The sequence below is a fragment of the Crotalus tigris genome, unplaced genomic scaffold, assembly GCF_016545835.1.
Source record: "Crotalus tigris isolate CLP2741 ecotype Arizona unplaced genomic scaffold, ASM1654583v1 scf7180000017641.3106099, whole genome shotgun sequence".
In the NCBI taxonomy this organism is placed as follows: Eukaryota; Metazoa; Chordata; class Lepidosauria; order Squamata; family Viperidae; genus Crotalus; species Crotalus tigris.
Window position 1 is genome coordinate 2,572,208 of NW_024096535.1, and position 17,087 is coordinate 2,589,294.

A 17,087-nucleotide genomic window follows, 5' to 3' on the forward strand; every position below is an offset into this window, starting at 1 on the left:
ATAATAAAATGAATTATTATTATTAATAAGTAGCAAATAGCAGTTTATTAGCTGGGAATTCTGAAACTGCAGCCCTAAACAGCTAGTAATGGGGCCCCATGAGATAATAAAAATGTTTTTTAAAAAAGAGTTTGTTATTTATATACATTAACTATATTATATATTTTATATGCAGCCCAAGGAAATTCCTCTTCACTCAATGCAGCATAGGCAAACCAAAAGTTCGGACAATCATGATCTAGACCATCTAGAAAAAAAGAGGTTTCTTTATTTATTAAATTTTATGCCACCATCTCCCCTAAAAGACAATTCTGGGTGTTTTACAGAGTATAATCTGGGCAGTTTACAGACTGGAGAAAGATGAAATCCATGTTAAAGCAATAATCCTAAAAAAATGTTTAAAATCAGGCTAAGGACAGGAAAGGACAGGACTTTTTTTTAAAAAAGTGATAAATAGGTCAACTCTTATGAGTCTTTTTTTAAAGCACACATAAATATAATTCCCCTACCATATACCCAAATACTTTGTCCAATCAAATCTTCTAAGATTCCAACCTGAGAATTACACAAAATGTCATTTATAGCTAAGCATTTCCCCCATGATTTATACACATGCAGTATAGTAATATTTCCCAGGATGGTACAAATGATCAAGATCTTGGGAGTGGGGTGGAGAGATTCCCACAAAGGAACCTAGCAATCTGGACAGGATGAGGGACAGCAAACTAAACCTGGATGAAAACTCTTCCCTCAGAATACTTCAACAGTCTGCACCAGGATGGGCAACCTGCCTCTTTACATGTCATTTCTTCCACTGAATTTTAGGGACCCAGTTTCTGAAAACTGACAGCATGGTTCCCTGCTCGTTGTGAAGCAGGAAACACATGGAAAATGTATAATGTAATTTCCAAACAAAATATTGTTTTTTAAAAAATAATATAAGTCCAGTTTCTCAAAAACTTGAGAGGAAAAAAATTAAAATCCTCTGTAGACTTCTTCACTCTCCTCATCTTAAAAATTTTGAAGGTGGCTTATGGTCGCCAAAAGGTTGCCCAGCTTTCATTTATATGGCCGTATTGGAGCTATGACAAAAATGACTGTCCTTAAGCAAGAGAAAGAGACAAAAAACACTATCTCTTACCTTCCTAGTTACTGCTGGATCAAGATAGCCTTTTAATTTCTGTATATATGTATGAGGTGGATTCTTGACTTGAAATCTTTCCTGTAAGTAAAACAGTGATCATTAGCCATTAGTTACCAAATATAGTAATTAGTATCTATATAAATAAGCATGTAAAAATGCTTCACTGCTTTTGTTATTTCTTCATTTAATTCAGGGGTCCCCAACCCCCGGTCCATGTATGCCAGCACGCCAGCAACTGGTCTGCACAAACAAAAGAAGCCCCATCCGTGAGATGCAGGCAGCACACAAAACCACGCCCTCACGGAAAAACCTTTCTCCACTGAACCAGTTCCTGGTGTCCAAAAGGTTGGGGACTTCTGATTTAATTGATATTTTCTTTATTTGTGTATTAGAAACAAGAAAAGCCAAATGCTTTGAAATCATCCTGTAATTAAAAAACAGAAAGAAAAAGAAAGAGAGAGAGCTATACAAATTCACCACACTACCACCTCCTGTGCTCATTAGTGAATAGAATAAGTTATGTATTCTGTTAAAAGAGAAAGAAGACAAATATTATTGAGGCTATCGGATTGAACTTATGAACATGATGTTACATTTATGAATTTTATTGTCTTGGAAATCGAAATCGGAAGGGAACAATTTTTCATCAGCTCCTCTGTGCACATGCTGATCAAGAATTTGGGGGTAGGAGATATAGGTATTCCTCAACTTACAACCACAATGGAGCCCAGAATCTCCATTGCTAAACAAGACAGTTGTTAAATGAATTTTGTCCCATTTTTCCACTTTTTTGCCACAGTTTTCAAATGGATCACGTGATTGTTAAGCAAATCTGGCATCTCCCATAGACTTTGCTTGCTGGAAGCCAGATGGGAAGGTTACAAATGGTGATCTCATGACTCCAGGATAGCGCAACGGTCATAAATACATGTCAGTTGCCAAGCGCCCGAATTCTGATCACGTGACCATGGGGATGCTGCAATAGTCCTAAGTGTGAAAACTGGTCATAAGTCACTTTTTTTTCAGTTCCGTTGTAACTTCAAGTGGTCACTAAACACATGGTTGTAACTCAAGGACTACGTGTAGCCCAACACATCTGCAGAGAACCATGTACAAGAAGACTGTGTTACAGCAAACCTGAATTTTTATTCATTTGCTGTAAAAGTTTTTGGTTTCAAAGAGAATCTACCCATCTAGCGCATACAACCAAGAAGAAAGTAGAAGGTTCCTCCTATGACTGAGATTCAGGAAAGGGGGGGGGGGGAAGAGAACCTTTTAGATACCGCTCCCTCCATCCCTCTGGAGCGTTTCCCTCTTGGAGAGCCAAATAAAGCCTCTTCTTCTAGATGGAATGGGACAACTTGCTGTTGCCAACTTGCCTGGCTGACTCACCCCGGCCATCTTGTCCCAGCCAATTCAGCCCGGCCAACTCACCGGGACCAATTTGCCATGGGACAACTCGCCGTGGGACAATTCAGCATGGGATAACTCAAGAGAGGGACAAGTGGATAAATTGCAGCTCAGCTCAGCCTCGAGGACTTCTAACTTGAGAGGGTTCAAACCTAAAGCAAGATAAGGACCCGCTACAATTCACCTGTCGTCCCTCTCTTGAGTTATCTTGTGTTGAATTGTCCTGCGGCGAGTTAGTTGCAATGAGTTCTCCCGTGGTGAATTGGCCAGGGCAAGTTGTCTTAGGCCCCTCCCTCCCAGAAGGCTGTTGAAACGGAACTCAGAAGAACCTTTGAGCGTAACAATATCGTCTCCAGAGGGCCTAAAAACAGCGGTAACAAATTTTAAATTATTTCTTTCTTTGCATTTGTATTGTGGTTTTTTTTCCACGTCTATTGTCATTTTAAATTGTAAACTGGAGAGAGTCCTCAGAAGGGTGGCAATGTAGAAATGTGATAAACTAACTGTGGTCTACTGACTGTAATGTTAAAACTGATGGACTTCTAATATTTTTCCTAGGCTCACATTTTTAGGACAGTTAATTTGAAAACATTAATTTTAAAAACATGAGAAATGCATTCTCATTTCTTAGAAACTGGAGCCCTTGCTCCTTGAATATCTCTTAATTTTTAACAAATGTACAATGCGATAACAAGGGAATCCTGATTCTCTGTCGATGTATGTCTCTTTCCAATATTGATTGGTAGTTAAATACTTGGTAACTACGACATAGAAAGTTGGGTGTTTCAATAAACCAGGGGTCCCCAACGCTGGTCCGTGGATCAACACTGGACCGTGGCATGTCAGAAACCGGTCTGCACAAACAAGCAAAGCCCCATCCGTGGGATGCATGCAGCATGCAAAACCACACCCCACCGGTCCACAGAAAAAAATCTCCCTCCACCAAACCGGTCCCTGGTGCCCAAAAGGTTGGGGGCCACTGCAATAAACTACATGAAAAAAGAAGATTGTAAGAAGAAAGTAGCAGTAAAGTGAAATAAGGAATTTGGAAAATTCGTCGATGATAGAACTATTCAAAGTTCAAATGGTTAATTGTATACGGTTTCATTGTGAAAATACACCTTTCAGCTACTCTACCTCAAATGATACAAATGTGGGAATACACACAGCACTGTAATAACTTCTTTTTCTTTTCTGTCTTTAAAATCTATTCTGGGAAAACAGAAGAGGTGCTTAATAGTTTCCTTCCTGACAATAATCCAGCAGAGACGAAACCTTCTCTGACTTCATTTCCATTCCAAATTGTTCACTTCTAAAATACAGCTTGACTGCTAACATGTCATTTCTGTTTTGCTATCACAGTGCAGATGTATATATCTGAATAACAATTTAGAACAAGGAGCTCTCATTCACAGGCAAGTTTATTTCTGCAGGAGAAGCAAGATTTATCTTAACTGTAAAAGAAGGAAGAGGAACCCCAATTATTTCACAAAACTATCTCTCTTTCTTCCATAATTGTAAATATTTCTCAAAATGCCTATCTGAGGTGCTCCAGGTCTCCAGAGGCCTTGAAAATTTGGAGAATGTTCTTGGGGTGGCCTTGCAGCTTCCAAAAAGAGGGGGAAAGCACATCCCATTCTGTCACAATTTTTGGAGGCTCCAGATGTCAAAACACTGCTAACATCGGATGTTTTTGCATTGACAACAGATGGAAATGTAGCCATCTTCTACCTTTTGCTTTTAGAGTTAAGTTAATGCTGGGAGGGGGGATGTGAATGAGAGTCCAGCTAGACATAACAATACTAAACCTAATGTGAGAAACAAGGTTATTGTAACCAGAGTTGATAAGGAATTGGCAGGCTGGAGAGGAAGCCCGGCTTCAAGCTAATTGGGGAATGTGATTTATGAGTTAATTGGACGAGGGAATTATGCTTTGATACTATGTGCTCAGGGGAGGGGAATTCAGTTTTTGGCTTCGATTATGCATTGCCGATGTTATACTACTCCAAATAAAGATTCTTTAAGGTAAACAATGTCTCAAAGTTCTTTTGAAGAGTTTCATCTGTCGGAACCATGACATCAGAGGCCATGTGAGAGCAAGGCTCTCTTGTACAAGTTTCAGAGGGTCCAGAGGTCTGGTGTATCACCTATAATACACACGTGTCATAGATTCTCCATCACAAATTCTACCCATTCTATTCTGTGATAGGATTCAAAATGTTGAATCGGTAGCTGCTGCTCACACGACAGGGCTGTAAGTCGTATTAGACTATTAGAGCAATATTTTAAAATCATCCTCAATGCCATACAGACTCAAAAAGTATTGTGGTGCTTCATTGGCATAACCTATTGTAAACACCTACAAACTGATGTTTGTGGAACCGAGGCATAATTTTTGAGAATATAAAGCTCACTAAACTCCAGAACTTGCTTCTAAATAAATCTACATAGGATTTATTTCACCTATTTTGCTCCTACTCAGCAAACATGTTCATGATGACACTCATGAAAGCTTTAGAAAGGCCATGAACCTGAACTAACTCCCACAGTACAATTTGCTTTCTTACCCCCAATGGATAAGGATTTCTAAAAGCATATTTTCCTTGTTTTATCTTAATGCCATATTTATAAATTATTATAAATTATAACCTGATTCCCAGCATCATATGTTGGTTCATATATTGGATTTTCAATGCCTGATTAATTTCTGTAGATTTGCATTATATCACAATACTGGACTATATTTAATAGGTCCTGTTTTCCATGTCAGTGAAGAATCTGGCATATTAATATGCTTATTTCTATTTAACTTAAAATTAACACTACAGCTTCAGAATATGAATATGAATAAGAAGAAGGAAACAGAATGCTCAATTACTTCCTTAAAGAAATGAATCACAAATTACATAACTTTTAATACCTATTTCTGTTTGTTTCTCTTAGCTCAGAATTATGATATCTTTGTTTTTATGTGAAAATGTTTATGCAAAGGTTTTAATGCAAATAATTTGCAGAATGTCTGCTGTACGAATCAAGATCGTATCTTAGCATTAAGGCATGTGAACTAGTTTGTGAGATATGTCAATTTGCATCAAAATGTGACTAGGTGAACCACTTACTGATTAATATTTATACAATCATGAAGACAACTCTACTTTCTTTTTTATTTCCCACAAGACGTAGATAACCGTTTTCAAATGATTGCCAACATGTATAACTTTCTTGTTTCTTAGAAAACAAAAAAAATTAAAGGTATAATCCTTCCTGAAGATCAGATTTTTGGAATCAAAACCGGTATGTGGGAAATAAAGCTAACTAGAAAGAGATGCCACTGATTTCTCTCTACTCGTTTATAAAATAGCATGCTGAAAAATGGCATTTACTGTATATTTCAGGAATATTCATTCATCTCAGGGGCTACGTGAGACAAAGAACACTTTCCTGGTTAATAGTAACCAGGATTTTAATCAACAACTTTACAAGGGATATATTTTTAAAAACTCCTCATTGGAGAATAAGGGGTATACTATTAATAAAGGTCATATTAAAATCAGTGCTCAGAATGACTGCTCAAAATAACTTATAGTCGTGTATAAAGGCAGTAGATAAAATCTGTATGCAAGAAAGAAGAGACAGCATATCTGAGCAGATGGAAGTGTTAAATATTTTTGAAAATCATGTTTATGTTAACTATTTCCTTTACATTTTTTTCAAGCATTGTATCTAAGTCTTCAGTTCAAAGCAAAATCTAACAAAAGAAACCATCCAACTGCATTGCACTGAAACATGAAAACACTGTTTATTATTCCTAAAATCAACTGGAGAGGGGAAAAAAACCCAGGCAAGATCTCTTGATCATCATTGATCCATTTGCCTATATGCTATAGATGTGAGTAGAAGGGCAGTCTCTGGGATGCATCCCACAACAGATTTCCTTTCCAGAGAAACTGGAGAGTTCTAACTTCCCATGGTCACATCTGTGCATGAATGTCCCAAAGGTGCTTTTTTCAAAAGGCAACTGGGTTTTCTTTGTTTTGCTTGAAGGCGTTTCACTTCTCATCCAAGAAGCTTTTTCAGTTCTGAAGAATGAACTGTAGAAGCTTCCCGGATGAGAAGAGACACGTCTTCAAGCAAAACAAAGAAAGTCCAGTTGCCTTTTGAAAAAGCACTTTTGGGACAACCATGACCTGGATGATTGAGCTTCTCAGTAGACACTGTATCAATACTGCTAACATCAGATGTCCTTGCTTTGACAACAGATGGAAATGCAGCCATTTTCTTTTTTGCTTTTAGAATTAGTTGCTGCTGGAGGAGGAATAGGGATGAGAGTCCAGCTAGTCATAACAATAATAACTTAATCGAGGGAACCCAAGGACATTGGGCCCAGAGCTGTTAGTGTTTTGGCAGGCTGGAGAGCTGGGGAGAAAGCCCTGTCTTCAAGCTAATTGGGGAATGTGATTTATGACTGTTTATTGAAGGAGGGAATTGCACTTTGTTACTTTGCACCCAGGGGAGGGGAATTTAGTTTCTGGTTTCAACTATGTAGTGCCGATACTTCGTTTCTCAAATAAAAGATTCTTTAAGGTAAACAATGCCTCAAAATTCTTTTGAAGAGTTTCATCTATCGGAACCATGACACACTATGCATGAATGGCATAGGCATGAGGACTCTCAAAAGAAATGCTGCTGGCCATAACTATCCATCTACTCTTCTATTTGCCCACTAGGGCGAGCATCTATGAAGATACAGGACCCTTCACCTGAATCAGAATAGGTTCTGAATGAAAGATGCCTTTTTGAAGCCAATCATGGGAATAAATTTGAGAGCTTCGTATTGCATTCTCTGATGCATACATTTCTAACCAGCTATGTGGGAAACCATTCGCTGAATCATAAACCAGGCAAGTGTGAGTTGTAAAATGTAATAGTCGGTTATAAACCCATATAACCAGAATTATTCTCCTGCCAACAACCTGAGTACAAACAGATCAAAAATTAATGACTGCACAGAATCCATTACTCTGCTGAAAATATAATTTCCTCCTATTTATTCACAACAGTCAGTACGCCATTTTCTCGATTTTTACTTCGCAACTCGAGCACTTCACAACTCAGTTTCTTTTCTTTCTTTTCTACAAACAAATGAAGAATTTTTGGAAGTCCAGGCTTTGGGGAGAATATTTTAATCATAGATAATATGCTCTTACAGATTAGAATTGCTTTCAGATAGAGATTTGTTGTGCCATAAAAACCACCCAACTTACTTGTCGGAGCTAACCCACTTTGAAAATGGTTCTACTACTTGCAAAAGAGTAGTTTAAGGACTTCCCATCTGGTGAAATTGGAAGATAACATCTGGACAAAGGATAGCAAGGATTTATAACAATAGAAACCTAGTTTGTTAAATTCATGACAGAGTTCCCAAGAGCATGGCACCTATTAACTTCTGAATGTCCTGTGCTTGAAATTCAGGCATGAATAAAATAGGGCAAATGTATATTGGAAAGAGATGTATCTTCTTATTGCTGGTTTCTAAATTTCCAAGGATTACAAGCAAACCTCTATTGTTAGTGCAGGCATTCATCAATTGTTCAAAGGAAAAACATTTTTAATGAATGCACAGTATTTCTACTCAACCTTTTTCCACCAATAAATCAGTCTAATGTCCATAGAATTTCCTTAGTCCCAGTTTATAAATAGCTTCTATCCAATACATTAAACAACTAATTTCAATATACTGTACTATACAGGTAGTCCTTGATTAGCGACTGCCTTGATCAATGACTGCTCACAGTTACGAACTTGATGAATAAGTAGCTTTGTGACCAATGTCTGCATTTATCACCTTCATAGCAATTCAGTCACATGTTCACCATTACAGTAAATCAGTGTGCATTGTCATAAGCACCACTGTTTTTTTTCACTTAATGACCGTTTTGATTAACAATAGAGTTGCCAGTCCCAACTGTGATAGTTAAATGAGGACTACTTATTTGTGCTTTTGATAGATTCATGTATCAAGCTAATCCAGAATGTAAACTGCCTGGTTTGGGTTTGCATAATGTGTGAATTCTACCATAACAGCTTAGTGTTTTTCATATGCCAGACCTATGACTTATTCAAAAAGCTACAATTAAAACAAACCAAGTAACATAAAAAATCACTGTGATTAAAAAGCTTGTTTATTTAAATCAGGATGCATTTATCTGCTCAATCTGCTGGAAGACAACTGAGCACAAGAAAGTGTTTGGAAATGTCAAACCACTTTGAATTACCACTTTTGCACAAGAGATAATAAATACTACCTTTCCCAATTTGATGTTTTCAGATGTACTGGACTACAACACACATCATCCCTAGTCAAGACAGTTGAGAAAGTTGAAATAAGAGATTCTTTACAATATAGGACAACAAAAATTGGAATCATCATCGTTAGTAAACAAATGAGATAGATATTAGTTCATCTGTGTCTGGAGATTATGCTCCCTATTAACAAAGGTTCTACATTCAAGAGAAGCACTCTACAGAACCTTGAGTTGAGTATAGTCAAGTCTGATTTTTAACATCATAGCCACATCCAGATAGTCTCTTGGATAATAGTGAAGAAATGGTTTGCCACTGTTTTTGTCTAGAATTTTTTTTAAAAATATTTCTTACTCTAGCATATAGCTTTGAGACTGCCTTTATTTTTTTCAAATATTAAGCAGGGCCAATGCTGCTTACATAACTATGTGATTCAATGCTGCCATCTACTTTGAGTTAGGACACTGAAAAAGGTCGTACAAAGGTATTGAGGCAGACATAGCTATTTAGTTACAGTATCTTTAAGGCCTTTCTTTTTCAGTTGCCCTTCTCCTCTAGTTCTCCTTTTTCTGTCTTTTCATATTATCTATTTTCTTCAGTGTAATCATGATTTAAGGGGAAGATCTAATTTCTCCATTTATGTTTCTCCTGATAGTTTTGAGGTCCTTAGAAAACATTAACCCTCTGTCCAATTTTTCACACAAGCACCACAACTATCTGTTGTGTCAGACTCACTTTTTGATTTATCATCCTTGATTGCTTCTGAACAACATGGTGCCTAAGTCTAAGCAGCTTGAGGCTTTCATTATAGTGTGAATTCTAATTAAAAGCTGGGAAACTAAGAGTGGCTGGGTTCCTACAATAATTTTTCCAATTGCTTATGACTAACTACAAATGACACTGCTTTTCTCTAGAGCAAGATAATTATTCCATTTCTCTTTTCTTTCCTCTCCTCTTCCAACTCAATCAGTTTCCATGCCCATAGTTTACCACTCTTTCCAGGGCATCTATTTCCACCTGTTATTTGGCAAACTTCATTCACTTTTATTTTTGTCTTTATCCATATTTTGGAAATTGAATATTACTCTATGCCAGTTGGTAAATAAAGTAAATCTTCTCTTCTGTAAGTGTAACCTATGTTATATTATACAGTGGTACCTTGGTACTCAACTGCTTTGAAACTCATCTAATTTGGTACTCAACACATTTTGATGTGTAAATTTTATCCTGGTACTCATCATTTGTTTGGTACTCAACACACAAGCTAGAACTTGTCGGTGTCGGCTGTCTTGTGACTCACTATATTAGTCCTTATGGGAAAAATATGTTTGGTATTCATTGTTTTAAGTACTCATCATGCCTCCCGGAACCAATTAAGGATATTACCTTAATTGGTAACTGTAATATCTGGTCTTTTTGATCTGGATATTGGCTGAGTTAGTTTGGAAGAGATTTCTCCCCTGGTTAGTTTGGACGAGAGATTCCCCCCCCCCAAATGAATCATGGAAAGAACATCCTCTCTGGAACCCATTATTAAAAACCAGGTAGCATTCCCACACATGAGAATGAAGAAGTTGTGCCCTGGCACAGCACCTGATACATTTTTAGCACCACACTATTTGTACAGTTATTTATCCAATGCATTTTAAACAGAGAAATTAACAAACTGGCAAAAGCAGGGGGGGGGAGGAAATCCCTAGGTTTTTTTCCCCACAAGTGAAGAATCTGCTTTTTTCTCCCTGGATCAACCAAGTGTTGATCCATTACTTGCAACATGAATTGGCTTGTCGCCTGAGCTTGATGTCGTGAGCTGAGAGATAATGACTGTCCCAAAGTCACCCAACTGGCTTTCATGCCTATAGTGGGACTAGAACTCAGTTTCCTGGCTTTGCAGGATGCAATGAATGCATCTGCTCTCTAAGAACAATGGTTAAATAATTTAACTAGGGAATTGAAGACTTTCTTTGTAAGGGAAAAACAAAAAAGAAACACCAATTTCTCCTACGTGAGTGAATGCAACTTGGCATACGTTAGTCTGATTTTTAGTCTGGCAGTAATTCACTTAGCGTGTGAGTCTGCTGGACTAAACAAAACTTAAGCGACATGAAAACTTGTGGAACTGATACAAAGAATCTCACTACAGATGCATAAGCAATTGCTGCTCAGCAAGAACTGAGAGAGCTTAAGAGGCTGTGAAACAAATAATAAAAGAAGCAGAACAAAACAAGATAGGATATCAGCTATATTTTTCTAGTACAACAGAAAATAGTCTGGAGTCAGGATTTTCTTTGTAAATCCCTCCCTCCCTTCCTCCCTCCCTCCCTCAAACGTCAAAAATTTTGAGTGAACTTTTCTAAAAAGGCAGTTCATTTAAAAAGCTCTAAAATAATTCAGACAGGAAGTGGAAAATAATGTTCAAATGTTTTTCATTATATGTTAATTTGGGCTGAAATGCTTTTCTATAAGGGGTTTAAAGTAAGCTTACAAATCTTGACTTGTTTTGAAATCCATAACCATGGTATAAGAAAAAGTTACATTTAAAAACAGAATTGTTATCCCATGCCACTGAATGAAGAGCACAGAGGCTGCATATATATTTTGGCTGATTAAGGATTGTAGGCTTTATCTGATGTGTAAATGGGCCAGAGTATTAGTATTCTTTGATTCCCATCATCATTTTTCTTTCCCTTTGATAAGAGTGTACGCTGAAGGCTAAGATGTTTGCAGAAAGAACCATCTTTATGATTTTGGTTGACCCCAATGATTCTCAATTGGGAAAATGCACACCATGGATTGGGTCCAGAAGTATTCTAAGAAAATACACACGGCAACCTTAATGAAGTCTTAAAACTAACAGAAACAATAGGATATAATTACACAATGCCCATATGCATATAAATATTCTTCTAGGAAAATGAGGGTATTTTCTTTGTATCGTGTTTTTGGATAGAGTGATTGAAAGGTCCAGAACGAATGCTGTACAACAGAAACTCTTGTATCCATTTCCCCAATATGATATTCTCTTTAAATGTCCTGGGATTGTTTCCATTTAGTAGATATCTGGATTTTTGCACCTCTCAGAAAATTCTCCAATTTACTCACATTTTTATGTGTCTTTCGAACCAGTCAGTCCATAAGCCTCAATAGGTTCACCGGCATATCAGTTCTCTTTCTGTTTAAAATTGCATTTCAGTGCTTCAGTCTTCCATTAGAGGGCACGAAAGAGCTGTGTGATGGGCTCCAAAGCTTTTCCCTCTTCCCCCCCCCCCGCCCCCCCCCCCCGCCCCTTAGCAAGCTACTGGCTGAATAACCAAGAGGATGGACCAGCCAGTCTCAAAGTCCCTATGGGAATGATCACATGAGTCCTGAAACAAGAATACTCCTTAATCACATGATTATATGCTCTCATCCATTTCTGTTTCAGCTGCTAAGGTCCTATTAGCAGATTGCTATTAACAATAAGGAACAGGCAAGATCAATCTTTTACTTATTTGAGTACCGTTATGGTCTGTTGCCCTGCCTAACTATCATATCACCTTCATTCATATAACCTGGCCTTTATTCAGGTTTCACTTTATGAATCTGTAATGCTCCAAAGAGAAAGTGTTTTCTCTGGGAAAATATCAGGGTCCTCGCAAAGAAAAGGGAAAAAAAAACATTGTATCTTCTGAAGCAGCACCAAGCCTAGCTTCCTTCCTTCATGCCAATCCAGGATATATATGGACAAGGCATTTGAAGAATGCAGACACTTGCTTTGATGTTAGTTTAAAAAAAGGGAGGAGGGAGGTGTCTTCGTGTCATTCCAGAATCATTAAAAGATATATGGTTTTCTGCACATCATCTCTAATGTCTGCATTTTCTAACAAAAAACTGTAAAGTTTCCTTCAAGTCAAGCGTAACTCTGCAATTTCATGGACACATCCCTATAGTTTTCTTGGAATCCAGATTGCAATGGGTTTTCTTTCACCTCCCAGTCTAGCCTGCAGTCCCCGGGCTTAATGGAAGTTTCCCATCTGTACGTTAACCAGAGTTGACACTGCTTAACTTTCCAGATCAGTAGAATATTGCTCTAGTAATCTCTAATAAAGATTTTTGGAATTGGATTATGTTTAAGTGCATTTGTTTCCATTGTTTTTGTTTTTAATAGCAGTAACAATCATATGGAGTTGTGAGATTTTGGAATGAAAAGTACTGTGTTGAAATGGAGATTTTCATTTTCATCCTTCAGGTCTTAAAAACAGCACTGAGTCAGATCCAGTCACAGAATCCAACTCCATTTGTACAATGGGTTGTTCTTGTCATCATCTGTCCTACCTTGCACATCCTACTTCTACGGACTGAGGATCCTTGTCATTTTAGAAACTAGATTTTTCACACTTATTTCCAAAGAGGCTTTAGAAGAGCCCAGTTTCTTTTTGATCAGTCACTAAAAAAGCCCAGAACTAATTTATTTACCAAATCCACCCTTTTTGACCTCCTTTCCTGATTTCACAGAGATTCCAGGCCCCAGTCCAAAAGCCATTTGAAAAACAGGCTGCCTGTCAAAAGTCCAACAGGATCGTGTCAGAATGGGGTGCAAACTGTACAGCAATGTGTGTGTGTGGGGGGGAAACAGCTTGAGCCAGTGTGCTATAATTGCACTGCTGGACCTATAAAAACATCACACACCAAATGCTTCATCTAAATCTCTTTATGAAGTTTCTGTTTCATGGCTGCTCTTTATTCCCACTGGTAATAACTCAAAATGAGTCAATAGGTCAGCCACAAACAGGCTGCAGGAGAAGAAGAACATTCCAATATGTCGAAGCCTTAAAACAGAAGAAGATGACAACAAGGATGCTTTGATTTCTGCCTCACCAAACTGATGAGGAAAGCAAGAATTGGACTTTCTATCCGATCAAGAAGATTCGCTGGACCAAGGTCCTTCAGACCCTAAGATGCCAATGTATTTCTCCTGTTTTCCCCTTCCCATTAGTCTTCTCAATCCTCCTATCAATGTACCTGTGGACTCTGAAACTGCTGAACTTTAATCTGAAATGAATCGTAAATAAGTGCCATAAAATTTAAATTTACCGACGAAGAACTACTAAAGGGAGACTACTATAGCTATTTCGAGCTATGCTAGTCTCCCTTTAATTCTTTGTCGGTAAATTTAAATTTAACACACAAATAGTCTTGTCGCAGAAGTGACTGCTTGTGAAGGCTCCTAGATTGGGGCTGAAAGGTGAAAGCGGAAGCAGTATGATCCGTTCCGCATTTGGGGTAGACCAGGTTACCCTGATAGATGGATCTTACTGGAAAACACTTAAGTGCAATTAAGCTTAGCCACATGGGTGGCATTGCCTGGGCCCCAATTGTATACAGGTAGTCCTTGACTTACAACCACAACTGAGCCCAACATTTCCATTGCTAAGCAAGACAGTTGTTAAGTGAGTTTTGCCCGATGTTATGACTTTTCTTGCCACAGTTGTTACATGAACCACTGCAGTTAGTAACCCGGTTGTTAAGTGAATCTGGCTTCCCCATTGACATTGCTTGTCAGAAGGTCACAAAAGGTGATCACATGTCAGTTGTCAAGCATCCAAGTGTTGATCACACGACCATGGGGATGCTATAATGGTTGTGTGAAAAACAGTGCTAAATCACTTTTTTTCAGGCTGTTGTAACTTCAAACAGTCACTAAACGAATGGTTGTAAGTCAAGGACTACCTGTAGTTTATTTATTTCTTGTATTTTTCATATAATTCTTGCATTCTTCCTGAATCCTGTCAGCTGGTGGTGTAAGGTGTAAGGAAAAATGCAGCTCATGTGGGTTTTTCATTCTAAAGATGCTGGCTATTGATAAACATGTCCAAGGAAATGAGTTGCATACAGCAGATTAAACAATTTGCAGCTGCATCTCAGTAAACTATTGTATATTTCTAAGACATACAATGGTTTAAATGTTCTGCACAGAATATTTAATAAATGCCCAAGCTGATAGTTCCGCAATTCCAAAATTATTGGACAATTGCTCTACAGCAGCAGTTCTCAACCTGTGGGTCACGACCGCATTTGGGGTCAAACGACCATTTCACGGGGGTCACCAAACAACACAGTTCGCCATTTTTTTCCCCCTTTTCTTTAGCTGTGCTACTCCCTCTTATTCTATTGGCTTTTGAAAGCCAATAGAATAGACTCTCTTGAATAGGGTCTAATTCTATTGGCTTTCAAAAGCCAATAGGAATTGTCCAGGCTGTCTCTGCCCTGCTGAGCCTGCCAAAAGCCCCAGTCTGCAAACAGTGCTGCAAGTTGTTTGCAGCGAAGGCGAGCTGTCTGGAAGTTTCCACCCCTCCCTGCTGAGCAACTACTAAAAATGTTAAGTAAAAGAGGGCCAGGGGTGGGAGGTGGGAGGCTGGAGGGCGCAGGGAGGGTTACTGACATGCGTGGGGCCCGGCGGGTGCCTTACCTCCCTTGGGCTGGGCCAGCTGGTGGCCCAGCCAGTGGTCGCCCTGCAACGTCGTTGCCCCTTGCCAGCTACGCCTCGGCCAGCGCAGGGGGTGGCACCACACATGCACGGCGCTCCCGAGCAGGGAAAGTCCTCGACTTACGACCGGTTGGGTAGTCCTCGACTTACGACTGGTTGAGTAGTCCTCGACTTACAACCGGTTGGGGTCGCGGCATTAAAAAGAGAACCACTGCTCTACAGCATATATAGGCAGTGGTGGGATTCAAATATGTGAACAACCGGTTCTCTATGTGGATGCCACTTCCGGAAGTCCATTCTGGACCTGGGCAACAAAAAGTTAGCTACCAGTTCTGCCGAAGTGGTGCAAACTGACTGAATCTCACCACTCTATATAGGGCAGACCCCACACAGCCGCAATTTTTAGTTATTAAATTTTGGTTGCATCCTTGTTAACTTCTGACAAACTTTCTGGCTCAGTTTCAAAAGTGCTAAACCTGGAGGCAAACTTGCCCAATCTAGTCCTCTTTTTTAAAGTCTTCAGCAACAGTCCTCACAAGATTAATGATTTCTTATTTTTAGATAATATTTTTTTAAAATATTTGCTTCGCCTCTCCACAGCTGGATAGAAGAATTGAGGTATTCTCTTCTGACTAAGAGCTTCTTTAATTAATGGACAATGACCAAAAAAATAAGCCCATTTCCCACCAAATTTCTGATTTTATTTTTTTGCATCTACTCCTAGATTGAATACATCTCATCTAGGATCAGTTCTGTAAGTCCTAGTAAATCAAAAAGTGATTGCAGGTAGTCTTTAATGCTCAGCATTGGGACTGGCAACTTAATAAGTAAGAAGTCGCAAAGTGAAACATCACAATTTTCCGATTTTACTTTAACTTTAGGGTTTGGGTTTCTTTTACAGAACTGCAAAGGTCATAAATGCGAGGACCGTTGCAAAGGTCATCACCACTGTAACTGTGAACAGTCACTAAACAAGACAGTTGTTAAATGAGGACTGCCTATGTTAAGTCATACCACTTTCTTGACTATGCTGCGGAATACCTGAATTAAGCATGCAGAAACCAGGTAGAGAGAGCGCCAGGCAAGGGAAATCACAGCCAACCACCTCACAAAGTAACTGAATGAACTAAAGCAGTGTTTCTCAACCTTGACCATTTTAAGGCATGTGGACTTCAACTCCCAGAATTCCACAGCCAGCATTGCTGGCTGTGGAATTCTGGGAGTTGAAGTCCATATGCCTTAAAATGGTCAAGGTTGAGAAACACTGAACTAAAGTTTGTGGTGATCATGTCATGTTCATTGGTCAAGAAAGAAGAAGAAGAAGTGAAACCTTGTGCTCTATGTTCGGAATATTAATCCGCTTCTTTTCTGTGTCACACAGAAATAATGCCAGGACAAAAAAGACCCCCAAACCCAAATCCAGAATAAAAAAAATACCCTAACCTGTTCCAAGTACATAAATCGGAAGGATGCTTTGAACTAGGGCTTTGGCTCTAAGCTGCTCTGAACTTGAAGTGATGCAGTTCAGATGGATTTTAGGAAAGGAAGCCTTATATGTTATTTCAACTATTTTCTCCCCTGCTGTGTTCTGGCGGCTGCTGCTGCTGACCGATCAGCATCAGCATCTTGAGCATTACGTATTCTGCAGCTTCTGAGCCTCTTCTCCAAATGGACAGCTACTTCTTTTTGCCTAGGACCAAAATGGTCTTCAGGCATAATCCTCATGATGGGAACTATGATCATTACAGAGTAAGCCTACATGTG

The 17,087-nt window shown here is 38.8% G+C and overlaps 1 protein-coding gene across 9 annotated transcripts in view; it reads right to left on the reverse strand.

Moving 5' to 3' along the window:
* FMNL2 (formin like 2) overlaps positions 1-17,087 on the reverse strand; it is a 239,960-nt gene that overhangs the window by 79,059 nt on the left and 143,814 nt on the right. For all 9 annotated transcript variants that reach the window (XM_039335432.1, XM_039335436.1, XM_039335434.1 and 6 more), the window contains exon 3: positions 1,142-1,222. In XM_039335432.1, coding sequence (XP_039191366.1) covers positions 1,142-1,222 — 81 coding nt within the window. The remainder of the gene's footprint in view (positions 1-1,141; positions 1,223-17,087) is intronic.